The 19093-nt window shown below is 44.5% G+C and overlaps 1 protein-coding gene across 2 annotated transcripts; it reads left to right on the top strand.

Annotated features, from left to right (window-relative positions):
• The first annotated feature begins 3871 nt into the window (after positions 1 to 3871).
• SLC20A1 (solute carrier family 20 member 1) lies at positions 3872 to 18455 on the top strand. Of its 2 annotated transcripts, XM_080686236.1 has the most exons (11): positions 3872 to 4025; positions 4259 to 4887; positions 5017 to 5157; positions 5342 to 5427; positions 10111 to 10207; positions 12539 to 12658; positions 14057 to 14326; positions 14437 to 14995; positions 15569 to 15754; positions 16509 to 16593; positions 17549 to 18455. In XM_080686236.1, the coding sequence occupies exons 2-11, from the start codon at positions 4521 to 4523 to the stop codon at positions 17708 to 17710; spliced, it is 2073 nt and encodes a 690-aa protein (XP_080542362.1). In that variant the 5' UTR covers positions 3872 to 4025; positions 4259 to 4520; the 3' UTR covers positions 17711 to 18455. The 2 variants fall into 2 exon arrangements, with proteins under 2 accessions (XP_080542362.1, XP_080542363.1); XM_080686237.1 differs by lacking the exons at positions 12539 to 12658; positions 14057 to 14326; positions 14437 to 14995; ... (1 more) ...; positions 16509 to 16593; positions 17549 to 18455 and adding an exon at positions 10298 to 10466.
• The last annotated feature ends 638 nt before the right edge of the window (positions 18456 to 19093 follow it).

Here is a 19093-nt window from a genome sequence, read left to right as displayed (position 1 = left end):
TTCAGTGGACCTTCTGGAGCAGAGCCATGGACACTGGGTGCCCAGTCCTGTTTCATGGGGAGTGAGGAATGTTTGAAGACGGAGGCCGGCCACACCTGGCAGGTGGGAAAGGGTGGTGGTGGTGATGATATGTGGTCCTTGAGACAGTATTTTGAACCTACTGCCTGTAGGATTTTACCATAGGTGGGTACAAGATAGATTTCCTTTTTTGAGAAGTCTCAAAAGAACAGGAACTCTAAGACATGGTCCAGTAACTCTAAGACATGGTCAGGCCACTGCATCAACTTCGCTTCCGAAGAGGGCATGTGCCCTGGCTTCCTCCCTCTTCTTACTGGGAAACGGGACAATCTTGGAGTCAGGCCTCCTAGAAACACCCTTTTCTATTCCAGCACAGTTTGAGGAGGTTTAAAATATAGGCTGTAAAAGCAACAGAGTAAATTAACAAAAATAAGGAGGAAAGAAGAGGAAGTAAATGTGTTACCTTAAGTGCAATTAAGAGTTAACACCCAAGGGCATCACATTTGCCTCTGTTCTTACTGACACCCAGGGGGAAAAGCACTTAGAAACTTGAACTTTGCTAGATTCCTCCCTGGTTTAAAGGTTGCTTCATTGTCTGTGCCTCAGGTTCTTTGCCTGTAAAGTAAGGTAAAAGAACATCATCAGAATGTCACATGAGGTAATGCACATAGAGCACCTGAAGCAATGCCTGGCACAGTAGGCATTCAATTGCATCATATAGTTATTACTACCTCACTCATCGGGGCTGCAGTCAAGTGGACGGCAGGGATGGGTATAAAGGCTCCTACCTTCTCCTCCCTGGTTATTCCTCCCTACCTCCTCCTTGCTCCCACAGTCCTAAGGGACAGCCTCTGAATTGCCTTTGATCCTGGTCTGGCTCCACAGCGTTCCCATCCCCAATCTGGAGCAAAGTCTACTGTTAAACCTTTCTTCTGGATCTTGCTTTACATGCAGTTCTTCAGAACATGACTAACATACTTTCTTAATCTTTGACTATAAGCTACGTGACAACCAAAGCATTTGAAACATTTGGTTAAAGCCTATCTATAATAATAAAAGCGTAATATGATAATTAGACCAGACGTTCTTCCAGACGAGGCCAGGGCTGTGAGGGAAGCCGGTGCCAGCAGCTGGGGGAAGAAAGGCTTACTCTTTCATGAATTTCATGCATCGGGCCTCTAGTACCTATATGTTAACTAAGAATTAAATTATTTAATTCTAGCAGCCAAAAATACTAGGGGCATTAAAATCACAAGGGGCTATAGTCACATGACTAGTGAGTAGCAGAGCAGGTGGTCTGGTTTTACCATCAATGTGTTTAATCACTAGACCAAATGGCCTCACTAAGGTGTTAGAAAGGGTGTGTCAACACCTTGATTCTAACAGAGAAACATACTCTTAGGATCTCTGCCCTCTTTCCCACGTTCAGCCATGAGGTCAGAAACCAGGGTCACTGTGTCCTCAGACCTCCTCTTTTTTCCCCCTTTCAAGGCACTATAACTGCTCTACACAGGCAGAGCCCCACCTCTCCTCCCTTAGAGGACGATGAAGGCATCTGGACCAAGGCAAATCCAGGTCTCTAATGGCATTCTCCCCCAAGTGAGGCCGTCAGGACCCACCTCCAACCTCGCTTCCCCTCTTGGCCCACTTGGCAGAGGCATTCTGACTTGTCCCAGGAAGGAGAATAGGATCATTCTAGAGCCTGAAGACGTGGACAAAATTCACTTGTAACGCAAGGGGATTCCCATTGAGTCTCCCACTCCCTCAAGCCCACCTAAGGGGCTTGGACTGCTCTCACCTTGGTGGATTACTCATTCACCTGCATGGACATTCCAATGGCTGGCTGCCCCACTGCCTCACACAGAGGTTGTCCAGCAAGTTTGCCAACTTAAGGAGTTAATACCACAGACCCACGGACAGATGAAAAAAACATACTGGGAAGAGTTCTAGGTAAGTTCCTTATAAATAACTGCTTAAAAAATTGTTTTAAATGGCAGAACTCTAAGGACCTTTAACAGATGAGTCCTTTTATTCAACTTTAAAAAAATATATGTTGTTGTTTTTATTTCAGAGAGGAAGGGAGAGATAGAAACATCAATGATGAGAGAGAATCATTGATTGGCTGCCTCCTGCAGCCCCCTACTGGGGATCCAGCCTCCAACCTGGGCATGTGCCCTTGATCAGAATCAAACCCAGGACCCTTCAGTCTGATGCTCTATCCACTGAGCCAAACCAGCTAGGGCTCAACTTTTTCATAACCTTCAAATGAAGCAAGGGTGGAGGGAGGATGCCAGAATTACATCTGAATTGGCCTCTAGGGTCAGTGATCCCAGACATGCACTTCCTTTTTCAGACATGACCTTGGGCTCTGGAACTTTGTAAATTACTCACTACAACTCCACCACAGGTAGGTCAGGGGATGCTCAGGTGGAGTTTAAGCCTCCATAGATGGTTCAGACACAGCAACGACTTATAGATTTATGTCTTTGTTTCTGCTCTTCAGAGCATGGCTGCTAGATATGGCAAAGGAAGGGGGAGGGCTCTAGAACATTCTAAGCCTGGTAGATCATTCTGGTTGGAATTTTTTTTAAACTATATTTTTACTGATTTCAGAGAGGAAGGGAGGAGAGATAGAAACATCAATGATGAGAGATAATCATTGATCTGCTGCCTCCTGCACATCTCCCACTGGGGATTGAGCCCGGAACCCAGGCATGTGCCCCTGACCGGAATGGAACCTGGGACCCTTCAGTCCGCAGGCCCACGCTCTATCCACTGAGCCAAATCAGCAAGGCTCTGGTTGGAATATTTTAATCTACCACCCTGACAAGAGACCACTACCTTACTCTCCCATGGCATAATTGGTTGTCTGATTCTCAAGCTGTATGACAAAATGCCACCAAATGTGCACAGCCAATGTTATTAATGTGAAAACTACACTACAGACCACGTAGGTATCAGAAGTCAATTTATCTTCCGCGATGGGATGCAAAGAGAATATGGCGTCCCATCTTTTCTACATCCAAAAACACGTATATTCAGGTAAAGAGAAAACAGTAATTAGCATTTACTGAACGCCGAATTCCAGCCACAAGGCAGCTACTGATCCTAAAAATGCACGTTCGGGAGGGAGCAGTCGGATATTCTGGGACTCGCTCCTGGTGACGCAGTGCAGCGAGCAGGAGCTGGCACTGGACTCCGCATTGGTGTCCTCCTCCTCGCCCCGCCCCCGCCAGAAAACATTGGCGTTCGCGGTGGTGGGTGACCCGGAGCGTCCTGGCGCCCCCGTACGCTCTTGGGGACGGCCTGATTCTCGGGATTGACCACTCTGCCTCCATCCGGTGCGCGAATGCGGGAGCGAGGCCAACGCGCCTCTCTTCTCCGGGACGGGGCAGCGCCTGTCTGTCCAAGGGCATCACAGGGGCGGCAACGTGCGGGAACTGGATTCGCAGCATCACCGATCAGGTGTGGCCTCCCGACGCGGCCGGTTAGATGCACTCGAAGTGTGGATTGGGGCGCAACCTGCTCCATAAATCGGGGCTCGCGGGAGGAACCAGGAACGACCGTGACCGCGGCCTCAGAACCCCACAGACGACCCCCACTGTCACCAGGCTGCAAGGACCGGCAAGGCGGAAACCCCCGGCCCAGCCCCGCCGCTCGTCTCCTCCGGGAATGATCGGCTGCCCGTGGGGGCGTGGCCTCCGGCGCGCGACGGGCCAATGAGCGCCGGCGTCGAGCTTTCCCGCTGGGCCAGCCCGGCTGGCGAGAGTGCGTCACCGGGGCGGAGCTCCGAGGTGGCGCGCGCGCGCGACGGGTCACGTGGACCACGCGCCGGTTATAAAGTGCGGCAGCGGCGGGTGCCATCAGAGTGATGGCCGCTGGCGAATGTTGCTAATTTCCTCTTCTCCGTTTCTGAGGCACTGCGCTGCTTCTCGGAGGTTCCAACCCCGCCCGTCGTGTGCTCGCCGCCTGGACCTCCCCGTTTGCGTCCGCCCTCGTCTCCGGTGGTGAGTGGGGTGCCGCGGTGAAGGGCGCTTTCTCTCCGGGCGGGCGGGATTCCTGCCTCGTGCGTCCGCCCGCCCGCGGCCTTTTTGGCGGTCCCCGCGCGCGGGAGCGGCCTGTTTCGGTGTCCACGGAGGGCGGGTGGGTGGGCGGGCGCGGGGAGGGGCCCGCCACGTGCTGGCCGCGCGCCCAGCCCGGGGCTGTGGGCGTGCGCCATTGTGGTTCTCTGTCCCCCCAGGATGAGCCCGTGTCCCCGCGCGTCCTCGCCATGGCCTTCCGCGCCGCGCCGCTAGCCCCCCGGAACTCGAGGCGTCCCGGACCGCAGATGCCCGCCCGCAGCGTATAGCAGTGGCCGGCCCGGTGTCTGCCGCAGTTTACAGTATTTAATTTTATATAATATATATTATTTATTAGAGCGTCTGTGATACCTCATACTCATTCTGTTTACACGCTTGAAAGCTGCGCCGTAGTTCTTGTTAGTTAAGGCCGCTGCTCTGGGGATGGCGTCCACCGCGGCCACGCTGGTGGCCAGCACCGCGGCCACGCTGATGGTCAGCACCGTGGCCCCGGCCACCGGCCCGCTGGTGCAGTACCTGTGGATGCTGGTCCTGGGCTTCGTCATCGCCTTCGTGCTGGCCTTCTCCGTGGGCGCCAATGACGTAGCGAATTCGTTTGGCACGGCTGTGGGCTCGGGAGTGGTGACCCTGAAGCAGGCCTGCATCTTAGCTAGCATCTTTGAGACTGTGGGCTCCGTCCTGCTGGGGGCCAAAGTGAGTGAGACCATCAGGGAGGGCCTGATCAACGTGACCATGTACAACACGACGCAGCAGCATCTGCTGATGGCCGGCTCGGTCAGTGCCATGTTCGGTAAGTTCTGTGCTATGTTGTCCCCTCCGTGTTGGGGGAGCAGATTCCTATCACATGATTTCCTTCAGAATGCACTGCATACATAATGGAATTTTGTCATTTACTAAATAAAACTTTACTGTGTTTCAGGTTCTGCCGTGTGGCAACTAGTGGCTTCGTTTTTGAAGCTTCCCATTTCTGGAACCCATTGTATCGTTGGCGCAACCATTGGTTTCACCCTTGTGGCACAAGGACAGAAAGGTGTCAAGTGGTCTGAACTGGTAAAAATTGGTATGTTTAATTCAGAGTGGCTTCTTAATTCTTGTCATGTTCCATGGCATTGTGTATGGGGAGCATTGTGTAAAAGGGAGGGACAGATTAAAGTTCTGGGAACAGAATACTAAAATTTAAAGTGCCTATTGGTTCCTGACTTTTGTTAGTTGCTGATATTTATTCTTAATGTGTTCTATTCCAGTGATGTCTTGGTTTGTTTCTCCGCTGCTTTCTGGTATCATGTCCGGAATTTTATTCTACCTTGTTCGGACATTCATCCTTCGTAAGGTAATTTTTCTCTCCCCCTTTTATGACCTTTAGTGGGTCTGGTATTCAGACCAATAGCATTCTTGCAGTGTAATTGGTGTGAAGGTATATGGCCTTGGAAAGTTGAAAATTCTTTGTTCCGTGCACCTTTTGTATGTTGCTAAGTTCTCTGAAAGAAGCAAGCTTTCACCAAGAGGGTGTTCAGGAGGGAAAATTGAATGAGTGCTTTGGTTTGCCAAGGAATAGGAAAGACAGGGAGTGGAAAATCAGGGAAATGTATTTAAGGTGGTTTTGCCCAGCTATATGCAGATTACTACTTTAAACCCCCATCATGTAGACTGTTTTGAATTGTAAGTTTGGGGTTCAACAATTCACAGTGTCCCCTATGGCTTTTTCTTAGTGCCACTTAAATGGAGTAGTTTGGGTCTACATAGTTAATTCAGTAGAGCTGATTATCCTTATAACCGGTTTATAAACTTCTAGGTGGAAACTCGGCTTCTCACTGTGACTTAGACTCTAATTCCTTAGAACTGTTTTGTTTTTCTGGGCCAGAAAAAAAATCCAGAGAACCATTTCATTTCCTATCCACTTGAAAATGCCCTTTCAGGGACCTGATAGCATTTCTTTCATCAAGAAGTCTGATGCTCGCTCCAAGGTGGACAACAAGGGGTGTTGTCATTGGGCTGAGTTACAGTGAGAATAAATGGATTTTTCTAAGAAAACAAAGTTGTCCTTTTTCTGAAGTAAATGGCTTTTAACTGTCCATTGTAAGTTCTTAAAAATGCTTCTAAGCAGAGGAAATCTGAGTGAAGGGAGATAAGTAGCTTTATCCCCAGGGGTAAGAATATGTTCAGACCTACTTGTTTGGTCTGGTCGTAGGCTTCTCTAGGGACGGAATTGTACCTCTTCTCTATAGAAACGGACTGGCATTAGTATGGAAGAATAAAGCAGTTCAGTGCTTTGAAAACTTGAAGCATTTGTAGCCTGGAATAATTTGAGAGTAAACAGTTCATTGATATTAACTGTCTCCGAATTTGGTATTTATACTGCAAGCTGGTATGACTACATCTACCTTCCCACTTTCCATAGCTGTCTCATATGACAATGTGATGCTTAAATCGGAGGCTTGCTAGTAGTCTCAGACCAGATGTCTTAGTATTATTATTAGAGTCACACAGCTTTCTGCGCATCAGTGAACCAGGAGAATTGATAGAGAATCCCTTATTAGGGATTCCTGCTTATATAAAGGTTTACACTGGGTCTCTGTTGATTATTGGGAAGCAGATGCATCTGATACTGGACAAAACAAAGTTGTCTTCTTTGTGGGGAATGGTAGTGCTCTGAGGTACAAAGAGATTTTTGAGATGCCAGACCTCTTGTTTGAGGAATGCATGCTAGGTACTTTTATCCCCAGTTATTGAGAGCTTCAGTTAGATATATTAACTTCTTTTAAAAAAAGTGTTTTTATTGATCGTAGAGAGAGGAAGGGAGAGGGAGAGAGAAACATTGATCTGCTGCCTCCTGCACGCTCCCTACTGGGGATTAAGCCCATAACCTGGGCATGTGCCCTGACTGGGAATTGAACCTGTGACCTTTGGACCTTGATGCTCAACCAACTGTGCCACACTGGCCAGGGCTATATTAAGTTGTATGGGTATGAGGGTGGACATGATCAAGAATAATTGAAATAGTGTTTAAATCAAAATTGACTTCCTCACTTCCCCCTTCCCCCACCCCTCTACCCTGGGGCATGCACTTGTGCACATATTCTGTGTCCATTCTGTCAATAACATGAGTTTTCAGGCAATGAGTGTGAATATTTCTGGTTGGTTAGGTTTTAACTCTCAAGAAATCATCCTTAGAGGATTAACTTTTGGGGGTCCTGACTGTTAAAATTTTCCAACTTAAGATTTTGTTTTGGAAGTTGACATTGAAATGACTTTTTAAAAAGTTTCCGTTCTCTGAATGTCTGTTGCAAGGGCATTGAGTAGTCTAGTAGGAAAAAGCAGAATGGAGATGAGGTAATTCTGTTAAGGACTGGGCAATAGCCTTAGCTGGTTTGGCTCAGTGGATAGAGCATTGACCTGTGGCCCAAAGGGTCCTGGGTTCGATTCCCATCAAGGGCATGTAACTTGGTTTCAGGCTTCTCCCTAGCCTGTGCCCTGGTCAGGGCTCATTCGGAAGGCAACCAATCGATGTGTTTCTCTCACATCAGTGTTTCTCTCTGTCTTTCCCTCTCCCACTCTCCATAAAAATCAATGGAAAAAGATCCTCGGGTGAAGATTAACAACAACAATAAAAAAGGACTGGGCAATACACAGGATTAAGGGAAGGGGAGGTTTTCCTGTTGAGTATTTAAATTCTAGTTAAAACAAGTCTTTCAGCATTTTCCTTCCCTTCTATTAGGAATCACATTGAATATATCTAGGACATCTTTTCACACTCAGAGAAACCTTTTTCTTTAGACAAAAGCTTACTGGAACATTTAATATGTAAAACATGAACTGTTCTGGTTGAAGATGGGGGATTATGGAGACCCCTTTCGCATCCCACATAAATGAATAAAACACGTTATTTCCAGATGAAGTTTTAAGGGAATGTTCATTGGGTCATTTGGTAATAAGTATTTCATAAAATTGTTAGCCCTCTTTACTTTTTAACCAGTGGGAAGAGGAGTGACTGAAAAGTCTGGAGTAAAAGGGAGAGATAGATTGCTCAGGTCTTTCCTTTTACCTAGACTCTTATGAACTTCTTTATTTTTTGAAACCATGAGCCTGTTATTTCATAATAAACTAGTGGTAGTGTCATTCATTCCAGGTAATTTATTACTGATTACTTTGGCATATGTAATTGAGCTATACAGAAAAATAAATACAGCCCTAGCTGGTTTGGCTCAGTGGATAGAACATTGGCCTGCGGACTGAAGGGTACCCGATTCAATTCCAATCAAGGGCATGTGCCTGGGTTTCGGGCTTGATCCCCATAGGAGGCATGCAGGAGGCAGCTGATCTGTGATTCTCTCTCATCATTGATGTTTCTATCTCTTCCTCTCTGAAATCAACAAAAGTACATTAAAAAAAAGAAAAAGAAGTACATGACTACTTCCTTTTTGACCAACCAAGTACAGTTTGATTTGATATCAAAATACCAAATATTATTTGAAAATCTGTTATGAGAAGTCCCTACTTAAGTCTGTGGAACCCTAATGGGTTTTGATTGGGGAGCAGGGGAAGGGGGGGTCTTAGGTTCCTTGGAGAGTTTTCTTCAAATCATGGATAGTTCTTAAAAGAAAAATGTATATATCCCTCAGGTTCATAACCTATTGACTGCCCTTGGGGTGTGACCCCCATTGCTCGGGGAAGCTTAACAGTCCCTAGGTTCTCTATGTTACTCACTGTTTTTATTTTGGCTATTTACCTGTAGATAGGGGAGCTAAAACTCAGCCCTTTTCAGTAAGGGCCCATCTCTACTGACTTGGAGTGGCACCTTTACTTTGTCTTGTTTCATTGACCTTAAGCTAGTGCCTCCCTCTTCCCACTGGTTATTCTGGAAGCTTTAGGAAAACTTTTGGGTCTTTACCTTTCTCTTCCTCCCCAAGTTTTTCCTTTGGATTGTGATCAAGATAGTAGTAAACCTATAGGTAACATCTTTACAGGTTAGCCTTCCCATGTATTCAGATCCATGCTCTCATTCTTTAAGTGTTCGACTTCCGTCTTTTCCTGCAAAATTAATACACATTTGTTGTAAGTGGAGCTCTTCTTGTCTCCAGTCACACTGGCTTTTTTGCTGTTCTTAAACATTTCAAGTTTTGTTTCAGGGCCTTTGCACTTGCTGACATCACCATCTAGAATATTCTGCCCCAGCCCTCCATTCCCACCCCCATCCCACCGGATAGCCAGATAGCCGGCTCCTTCTCTACCCCTAAGTGTGTACATGGTTGTTGACTTAAATATTCGTGTTTTTGCTTCACTGATTCTTCTTCCACCCCCTTCCCTGAATTAAAATGTACCCCTCCGTCCATCATTTCTCCTTACCCGTCTTTATTTTTCTTCATAGCATTTGTCAGTACTTTACATTATTCTGTGTTAGAATGTAAATGTCAGTTCTGTGAGGGCAGGGACATTGTTTCATTCACTTCTGTATTGCAGTGCCAAGAATAGTGTTTGGCACAGTCTGATGAATGAGGGGTAATCTGGTGCACAATTGGTTTTTATCTTAGCACTTGGGTAAATCATTAATGTGTATTTATCAGATGTCTAGATAAGGTGGTGGTTATAGGTATATTCTACTACATAGTGTATTTTTAAGAAATCTTTGCAGGTAAGAAATGTTCTAACATATCAAGGTCTGTTTCTTGACATCTCTTAACAAATGTCTAGTATGCCTTCAGGTGTGTGTTCAGATTTACATCTGGAACCCTGAGTGTTAACCGATTTTTCGGGACATTACTGGTATAGTTAGACTTGTTTTGATAAAACAAAAACTCAAAACAAAAAGCACATAAACTTAAATTCAGGTAGCTGTAAATTGGTCGATGAACAGACTTCCAGGAGCAGATGTGTAGGACAAGCCCAACTGGCTTGGGAACTACTGTGGAGAAACAGCTATTGGCACCAGAATTCCTAAACCTGCCCTTTTACAAGGTTCTATAGACATGGGTTAATTTCACAGCTTTTGGGTATTGATCTTAACGTTATTTTACAGGCAGATCCAGTTCCTAATGGTTTGCGAGCTTTGCCAGTTTTCTATGCTTGCACAGTTGGGATAAACCTGTTTTCCATCATGTATACTGGAGCACCTTGTAAGTATATATCAAAATATTTAGATGTGAATTTAAAGTTGTTTACAAAACTTGCATTAAATGCCCAATTTACCCCTTTTTGCTTTACAGGGCTGAAATCTCCTAGAAGGTGGCTGGCCTGCACCCATTTCAGAAGGCTGCAGGCTAGTGTATGCTGAGTTAACCTAGATAGTTTTTCAACCAAAGAGACCTGCTCAGATTCTAAATCACTACAGACCTTTACTCTTTAGTCTTCACAGGACCCAAGATAATATGGTCTCCCTCCCTTTCTCCTACCTATGCCAAAAATATTGGCATTGGTACTGGCCTGAACTGCTGGCTGCTGAAGAGTTCTTAGTTATATCTGGTCTTCAATAATCAGCCATTTAGCACTGGTTTGCTTGCTATTTTCATTTTCTCTGCCAAATGGAGCTACTTTTATTGTATTAATTTACTTCCCTAAACCTGCTTGAATGAGAGGAGTTGGGATGTTTAACACCTGGTCTAAGTGCATGTGGAAGAATTCATGCAACTAAGAGGAAAAGTACTTTGTGAGAATGTAAAAATTGAAATATTACTTCATGTTGGGGCTAAGGCAATTAGTGGATTAAATTATGATGCATGTTTAATTTAGCAACTGGAAAAGATTGACAACTTGTAACTTGTCGGCAGGGCTCTACCTGCCTTGATCAGCTTAGTTGTGCTGCCTAGGTTCATTTGGCATGAGGGTCTTTGACCATTAAGTCAGTGCTCCTGTCCTTTGGAAGAAATACATGTACGTTGTTGCCCAGGACACAGGGAGAGGGGAATGGGAACTGGAACAGTATCCGGAAGCTACAAGACCTATGAGAATATTGATCTTCCTTAGAGCATACTAGATACCTTACCAAATGCTGCATGCAGCACTTCATTGCTTTAAATTGAGTGGTTCATGCTAACCTAAGAAGTCTCCGAGAGGCTTTCAGCACTGGGGTTTATGTAGCAGCAGCAGAGCTCATAGTTCAGTGAAATTAGAAACAACATTTTCAGTTGTTTTTGAAAAAGGAACTTGGATATTTTTGTTTTGCCTTTTGTGGATCATTTATAAGAAAAACCAGTTCCAGTTCCCTTTTTAAACTTGGAATGTGGGCAAATTTAAATTGTGATCATATTGATTGAATTTCATGTATCTTATAGTTTGTGTGACTTTACATGATCAAGCTTGATAGCGGGAATTGAAATGAAAAGATTTGTAGTCATTATAAAACTTGGCATTTTGAAGGGTTCTCAATTTACATATGACTTTAAAATAGTAATCATTTTTGAGGGGCCAATGGAATTTTCATTTTATAAGTAATTTAATTCATAATAAGCAAAAGAAAGCACAACAACCATAAGTGACTAAGCTCTTGGATAAACTAGAAATCATAACATCTTTTAGGCTTAATAGATTCTATGGTGCTTTGCTTCTGTCATAAATAATACACTATAGGCTTGGAGCCTATTAACATGTCAGTGGTAAGCAGATGGTGGCTAATATTAATGATCCTTGAGCCTTATGAAAAAGTAGACAAGTTTCTAAGATACAGCTTATGAGTGCAACTATCACTAAGTTATTTTCCTTTTGTGAAAGACTCCTTTGAACTGTTCTTATCTTTTGATAGATAATATCCTTGTTTTCTGTATCTTAGTTTGATGAGTCTAAGACAGGGGTGGGCAAACTTTTTGACTGAGGGCCACAATGGGTTCTTAAACTGGACCCGAGGGCCAGAACAAAAGCATGGATGGAGTGTTTGTGTGAACTAATATAAATTCAAAGTAAAGGAGCGGAGGGGAGCAAGAGAACCGGATAGAATAGCCGGATCCGGCCCGCGGGCCGTAGTTTGCCCAAGGCTGGTCCAAGAGATAATAATCTTGTTTTAAAGGATTTTGCTGAAGGATAGTACAATGGCTGTGATAAGTCCACAGAGAATTCTATCAGTATAACAGATGTGACTGTGGCACCTTCCTATGTAATGTGCACAGCCACCATCTGGAGACGGGTGTGGGGTGGTTCCATTTTCAGAGCTAGTAGATTCTCAGTATAGTAATCCCCATTGTCTAAGGCAAAGAAAGGGAAAAGACTAGTTTGTGAAGGTACTTGGGAAACGTCAGTCTAGTAGGTATTTAAAGTGGGCCAGACTGGTGTGGGTGTCAGGTGACAACTAGATTTTCCTCCCAAGTCTGTATAGCCATGAGCACAGTAGCTCCTGTGGACCTAAAGCTGGCAGTTGCTGAAGGGCGATGGGAACCTGAGTCCCCACAGGAGGGTTTACACACTGTTGCAAGGGCTTTAGCCCTGGGGTTTTCAAGATGCACCATTTTATCTCCTAGTGCTGGGCTTTGACGAACTTCCTCTGTGGGGCACCATCCTCATCTCGGTGGGATGTGCAGTTCTCTGTGCCCTTATCGTCTGGTTCTTTGTATGTCCCAGGATGAAGAGGAAAATTGAACGTAAGTATCACATTGTAGCAGAAAATTTAACTTGTAATGTGTTACGTCTTTTTGTTTGGCCACCTATAAAATTCCACCATTTGGATATATTGACAGTGTCAAAAATTTTAAATGAATATTTGAAGCTATGGGTTTATCAACCAAAGTATATCCTTACTGACTTAAAATTATCTGAGACTGGTCAGAGGGAATGTTGGACCTATGCTGTGGACACAAGCTGGGCATATATTAGTGAACTGTACCTTAATCAGTTTCCGGTAATAGACAAATAGATGGTGAAGACTACATTAAGTGAGAATACTAAGGGTACCTTAATGAAAAATACGGGTCAGGTACAAAATGCTTTCATAGAGGAAACATTTACCCTAATTCTGTGTGGAACTTCATATTTAGACATTCAAAGCTATGGCTAATGTATATATCCGACTTTACAGTTCTCAGAATTGTAGCACAAATTCTAGAGGTGAACATTTCCAAGTGTCATTTAGGCTTCTTTTAGGCCATTGCTGCACACAGTGTTGTACTGTAATTAAACACTAAGTAAATTTTGGTTAGTCTTAAATCTTGTATTCCTTTCCTTACTGGTGGAGTTCTCTTAATATAATCTTTCTCTGCCCTTTTAATTTGCAAATGCTCAGTTGGTGATGTGGTTTGCTCTTTGCAAGGGAGGCAGCACCGGCTGCAGTGGCCTTGGGAGCAGTGCTGTGTCATGCAGCTGCACTGAGCACCTGCGCACAGTGGGAACGAGGCTCTCAGTACTTGCTGACCTCGTTTCCCCTCAGTCTGGGAGAAGATGATACAAGTCTCGCTAATGTTTTATATCCTACTCTAGCTTGACTGTGATGCATGAATGAGCATGTAAACTCTGGGCATTGGCTTGTTAGACAGAAAATACCCCTACCTGGTTGTGGAATTTAGTCATAGGCACATCTCTCTTTTATAGAAGTGGAAATAAGAGTTGTCATCTTCAGGTGCCTGCACTGAGCTGTGTTGCTTCACTTGAATTCATGGAGGGGCTTTTGGGGGAATTCCTTTTTTAAAAACATGAACTTAACTGCAGTTCAAATTTTAATCTGTTGCCAGCCTTGGCTTGCGTTACCTTTCACTACAGAATAGGTCGGCAGCGAACTAAGCATGGCTTATGTGTAAAGGATTGTAAAGGAAAGGACACGACAGAACCCACAAAGCTTTTGCTGTTTGGTCCTTTACTGAAAGACTTTGCAGCCCCTGATACTAAGCGTCCTGCATTGCTGGTTTCCTCCCAGCAAATACAACAGACAGGAAGATTATTCTGAATTTTACATTTACATATGTTGAGATGGACTTTTTTGAAGTGGGGAAAGGGGAGATGTGGAAAAAGTTGGTTTGGTCAAAACCAAACAAAAATTTCTTTTCTAGGAGAAATAAAGTCTAGTCCTTCGGTAAGCCCCTTAATGGAAAAAAAGAATAGCTTGAAAGAAGACCACGAAGAAGCAAAGCTGACTCTCGGTGACATTGAAATCCGGAGTCCCATTTCTGAGGTGGGGCCTGCTACCGTGCCCCTGCGGGCTGTGGTGGAAGAGAGGACTGTCTCCTTCAAGCTGGGAGACTTGGAGGAAGCGCCGGAGCGAGAACGGCTTCCCAGTGTGGACCTGAAAGAGGAAACCAGCCTGGATGGGCCCATGAACGGTGAGTGGAATTTCCTCGGTGGGGAAACAGTTTCACTTTTCTGCTGGTGCAGAGGCTCACCGGTGCCTCCTGATGCTCTTTGTATTGATGAGTCCTTTGGTCTTGGCCAGGTGCTGTGCAGCTGCCTAACGGGAACCTTGTTCAGTTCAGCCAAGCCGTCAGTAACCAGATCAACTCCAGTGGCCACTATCAGTACCACACCGTGCACAAAGACTCCGGCTTGTACAAAGAGCTGCTGCACAAGCTGCATCTTGCCAAGGTGGGCGACTGCATGGGAGACTCTGGTGACAAACCCTTGAGGCGCAACAATAGCTACACTTCCTATACCATGGCAATTTGTGGCATGCCTCTGGATTCATTCCGTGCCAAAGAAGGTGAGCAGAAAGGTGAGGAGATGGAGAAGCTGACGTGGCCGAATGCAGACAGCAAGAAGCGAATTCGAATGGACAGTTACACCAGCTACTGCAATGCTGTGTCTGACATTCACTCAGCCTCTGAGATGGACATGAGCATCAAGGCAGAGATGGGTCTGGGTGACAGAAAAGGAAGTAGTAGCTCTCTCGAAGAATGGAACGACCAGGATAAACCAGAAGTGTCTCTCCTCTTCCAGTTCCTGCAGATCCTCACGGCCTGCTTTGGCTCATTTGCCCATGGTGGCAATGATGTCAGGTTGGTGACTTTGAATCTTAGCGCTCATTCTATTTTTAAGCTGCTTATATTTTTATAAGTCTGTGCTTGTGGCTGTGATGCTTATACCATCTGTGAGACTGAATATCTAGGTAGGATGAGGTAGTAGCAGTTAATTGACTTAATAAAACAAGCAGCAAAATTTTCTTTGGAGAGATTTCTGTGGGTGGTAAACAGATATTGTTCAGAAAAGCCTTTTTGTCTATGGAGATGGGACTCAGTTCTCTGATAACAAATTTTGGGCTGTAAGATGGAAAACAACATCATTGCCTTGTGACACCATAGAGTTTGCAGGCTATTGGCTTTAGTTCTGTGATTCATAAACTGTAGGAGCCCAGAGTTGCTTTAGGCTCCCTATGAGAAGACAGTCCCCACATGCATGGTGCCCCTCAGAGTAGCTCTCCTCCTCCTCCTCTTGTGTACATGGGTTCCATTATTTTCTGTGAAACAGACCTATTTGCTAATTAGCTCCAGGCTTCATTCAAGACAGCTATTAAGTTACTCAGTTTTTAGTTCTGCCTGAAAAGTTAATCTTTGCCCTTATTTTTCTTTCAGCAATGCCATTGGCCCTCTGGTTGCCCTGTATCTGGTTTATGAAAGGAGAGATGTATCTTCCAAAGAAGCAACCCCAATATGGCTTCTGCTGTATGGTGGTGTTGGCATCTGCATTGGTCTGTGGGTCTGGGGAAGGAGAGTCATTCAGACCATGGGCAAAGATCTGACGCCGATCACACCCTCCAGGTAAGCTGGGAAGGGGGGTCTTGATACTGAGGTACACACAGCTGTGGTGCTGCCACACTAATCACTCTTTAGTTAAAGTGACCCAGTTTGTATAAGTTCTTGATGATCTCACTGTTGCTGTGAACTTTTTAGGTTTTACTTATTGTCTGGCCCTTAAACCTAATTTTGGTCAAATATTCAACTCCAGTGGTCTCACAACAATAACTTTTTCTGAGGAAGATACACTCAGCCTTTGTTTTTTTATGATGGTCTGTTGCTTTTTTTTTTTTAAATCTTATTGATTTCAGAGAGGAAGTGAGAGGGGGAGAGAGAGAGAAACATCAGTGATGAGAGGATCACTGATCTGCTGCCTCCTGCACACCCCACACTGGAGATAGAACCTGCAACCCAGGCATGTGCCCTGACTGGGAATTATACCGTGACCTCCTGGTTCATTGGTCAACGCTCAACCACTGAGCCATGCCGGCTGGGTGCCTTTTGTTTTATTTGGAACCCAAGATGGACATCTAACAAAAGTCTTCAAAATAAAAGTGAATGTTGTTCATGGGCTTCCATAAAACCTTAAAACCTCACATATTAGAGAAGAGGGAGAAGAGAATTCCCATGGCCTGATTGAAGGGAGATTTTAAGAATTATAGTCAGTTAAAGAGGTCCATGAGTGGGGCACAGCAAGTTGGCATTAACTTTGAGGTAGCAGTAGCTTATCAAAAAAACCAAGTTTCATTCTTAACAAGTCATCTTTTTGTGTCCACAGTGGCTTCAGTATTGAACTGGCATCTGCCCTTACTGTGGTAATTGCATCCAACATTGGCCTTCCCATCAGTACCACGCATTGTAAAGTAAGTGTTATGTCACGTGCGGTGTCATTTGAATGGTTCTGGTAATATGTAGGCTTTTAAAATATATATGTATTTTTATGGATTTCAGAGTGGAAGGGAGAGAGATATAGAAACATCAGTGATGAGAGAATCATTGATCGGCTGCCTTCTGCATGTCCCACACTGGGGATGGATCCTGTAACCCGGGCATGTGCCCTGACCGGGTATCGAACTGTGACCTCCTGGTTCATAGGTCGACATTCAACCGCTGAGCCACGCTGGCTGGGCTAGGCTTTTTTTTTAATACTTTGGTTTAGAAATTTTTATGCAGTGGAATCTTGAAGAGTTGTAAGTTTAGGACATGTGTCAAGAATATAAAGCCTTACATTTTACAATTTCTTTACTCTTATTTAAGCAGATAATACTTATTTTCCCCAAATGATGCAAAAGTCCTTTCATGTGGAGCCAGCAAGTCTGTGACGGTTGAAGGGCAGTTTATTAAGAGCCTGTCAGGACTGAAGCACTAAGAAACCTATTGAGCCCTAGGGTTGCTTGGTGGCCTATCATGTAACTTCAGGGAAAGGGAGAATCACTTCCCTGTGAGTCACTCTTTTCTTCCAAGATCTCTCAGCAGGTGATCAGCTAATAGCCTCCCTATAGAACGATCTTGGGAAAACCTACAACTTAAAAGTAACTTATAAATTATTATTGGTGCATGTCATTAAACTCCAGTAGCTCAGAAGGAAAAAGGAAGTGTTCTTATCCTACCATAATATATCCCAGTTAATAAATTGAATGGTTGGGTTTTTATATTGCCTTCATCCTCCCACAGATAATCTCCTTAACCTGTTATACACCAGCTCTCATGAGCTTGGTCTAGTTCAGCAGTCTGGGGCTCCTTACCTACGTCATGCGCCTCTTTACCAGAGTACCATTGGAACTTAGTAACCAGTTCTCTTGCCTGTTTCTCTCCTAGGTGGGCTCTGTTGTGTCCGTTGGCTGGCTCCGATCCAAAAAGGCTGTTGACTGGCGACTTTTTCGCAATATTTTCATGGCCTGGTTTGTCACGGTCCCCATTTCTGGTGTAATCAGCGCTGCTGTCATGGCGTTCTTCAAATATGTCATCCTCTTGGAATGAGAATCGTGCCAGTGTTTGGACCACTGCAGCATCCCTGCTCCTCTGAACGATTACAGTGATACAGGAGACCCAGGACAATCTTTACAGTTTGGGAGCTGTGGGAGAAAGTATTACTTGTGCTACATTTGCTTTTGTGCTAAATATGACTTGTCTCAAAATTAGCTATTTAAATAGCCAGGTTTCCACTGGTTCCTATTGGCTGTGACTTCCTGTACATATTTATCTACTTTTTGTACCCGGCTTCAATTCCATTATGTTTTAATGTTGTGTCTGAAGATAACTTGTGATTTCTTTGTTTTCTTAAACACCATTCAGAGCCATTTGACATACAGTGAGTGTGCTCTGTTTGGGGGTGTCACCAGCTTCTGCCTGAACACGCACAGGGACTTAACAACAAAAACATATCTGAAGCTTCCTTTGTAGTCTCTTAGACAAATAGTCATTTGCACTCTGCCCTTCTGTTGGCAGTGGCAGGTTCTGCTGGCATTTGTGGCATTTGTGGGGACGAGGTTCTTGGGCACAGTAAGAATTTAAATTAGTAACTTCCTGCAAGCAGTTGACTGACTGACTTATTGCTATGAAGAAGTAGGAAGAAAAGCCTCTGGCAGTTGTGGTTTCTTTAAGATTTCTGGCAGTGTGGGATGGATGAATGGAGTGTGAACTTCGGGCAAGTTAGATGGGACAGCCTTCCATGTTCATCTGTCTACCTCTTAACTGAATAAAAAGGCCTACAGTTTTTAGATAATTTGTTGTCATGTTTTTGTTCATACGTGGAGCATCGGGGCTCCTGATTAGTTGGCCTTATTCATTAACAAGTGACACCTACACCCAACTTCGAGTTCCCCACTCCTCCCTGTTACGGTGCCTGTGATCTCACGACACATGACATCCTCCATGTGGACTATTGGAAGTGTGGCATATTTCCCTTTAAAAACATTACATTTTTTTCAACTACAGTTAACATTCAATAATGTATTAATTTTAGGTGTATGCATTTTTCCTTATATTAGCATAACCTAGACGTTTTCACATTGGCACATACAGATCTCTTTACTGTTTTTAACATCCACAAAGTTCCCTGTTTGAACAGAGTTTTTTTGTTTTGTTAATCCTTACTTGATATTTTTCCATTGATTTTTAGAGAGAGGAAAAGACAGAAACATTGATGTGAGAGAAACACATCGATTAGTTGCCTCCTACACGTACCCTGGCCGGGGTCTGAGCCGGGGAGGATCCTGCAACCAAGGTACATGCCCTTGACCAGAATCCAACCTGGTACCCTTTGGTCTGCAGGCCAAAACTGGCTAGGACTGAATGGACTATTTTATAATTGTTTTCCAGCTTTGCTATTACAAAGAATGCTCAGGTGTGTGTGTGTGTGTG

Source organism: Plecotus auritus (genome assembly GCF_963455305.1).
Source record: "Plecotus auritus genome assembly, chromosome: 8".
In the NCBI taxonomy this organism is placed as follows: Eukaryota; Metazoa; Chordata; class Mammalia; order Chiroptera; family Vespertilionidae; genus Plecotus; species Plecotus auritus.
The sequence above is the reverse complement of the archived record's forward strand: the minus strand, read 5'-3'. Positions and strand labels throughout refer to the sequence as shown.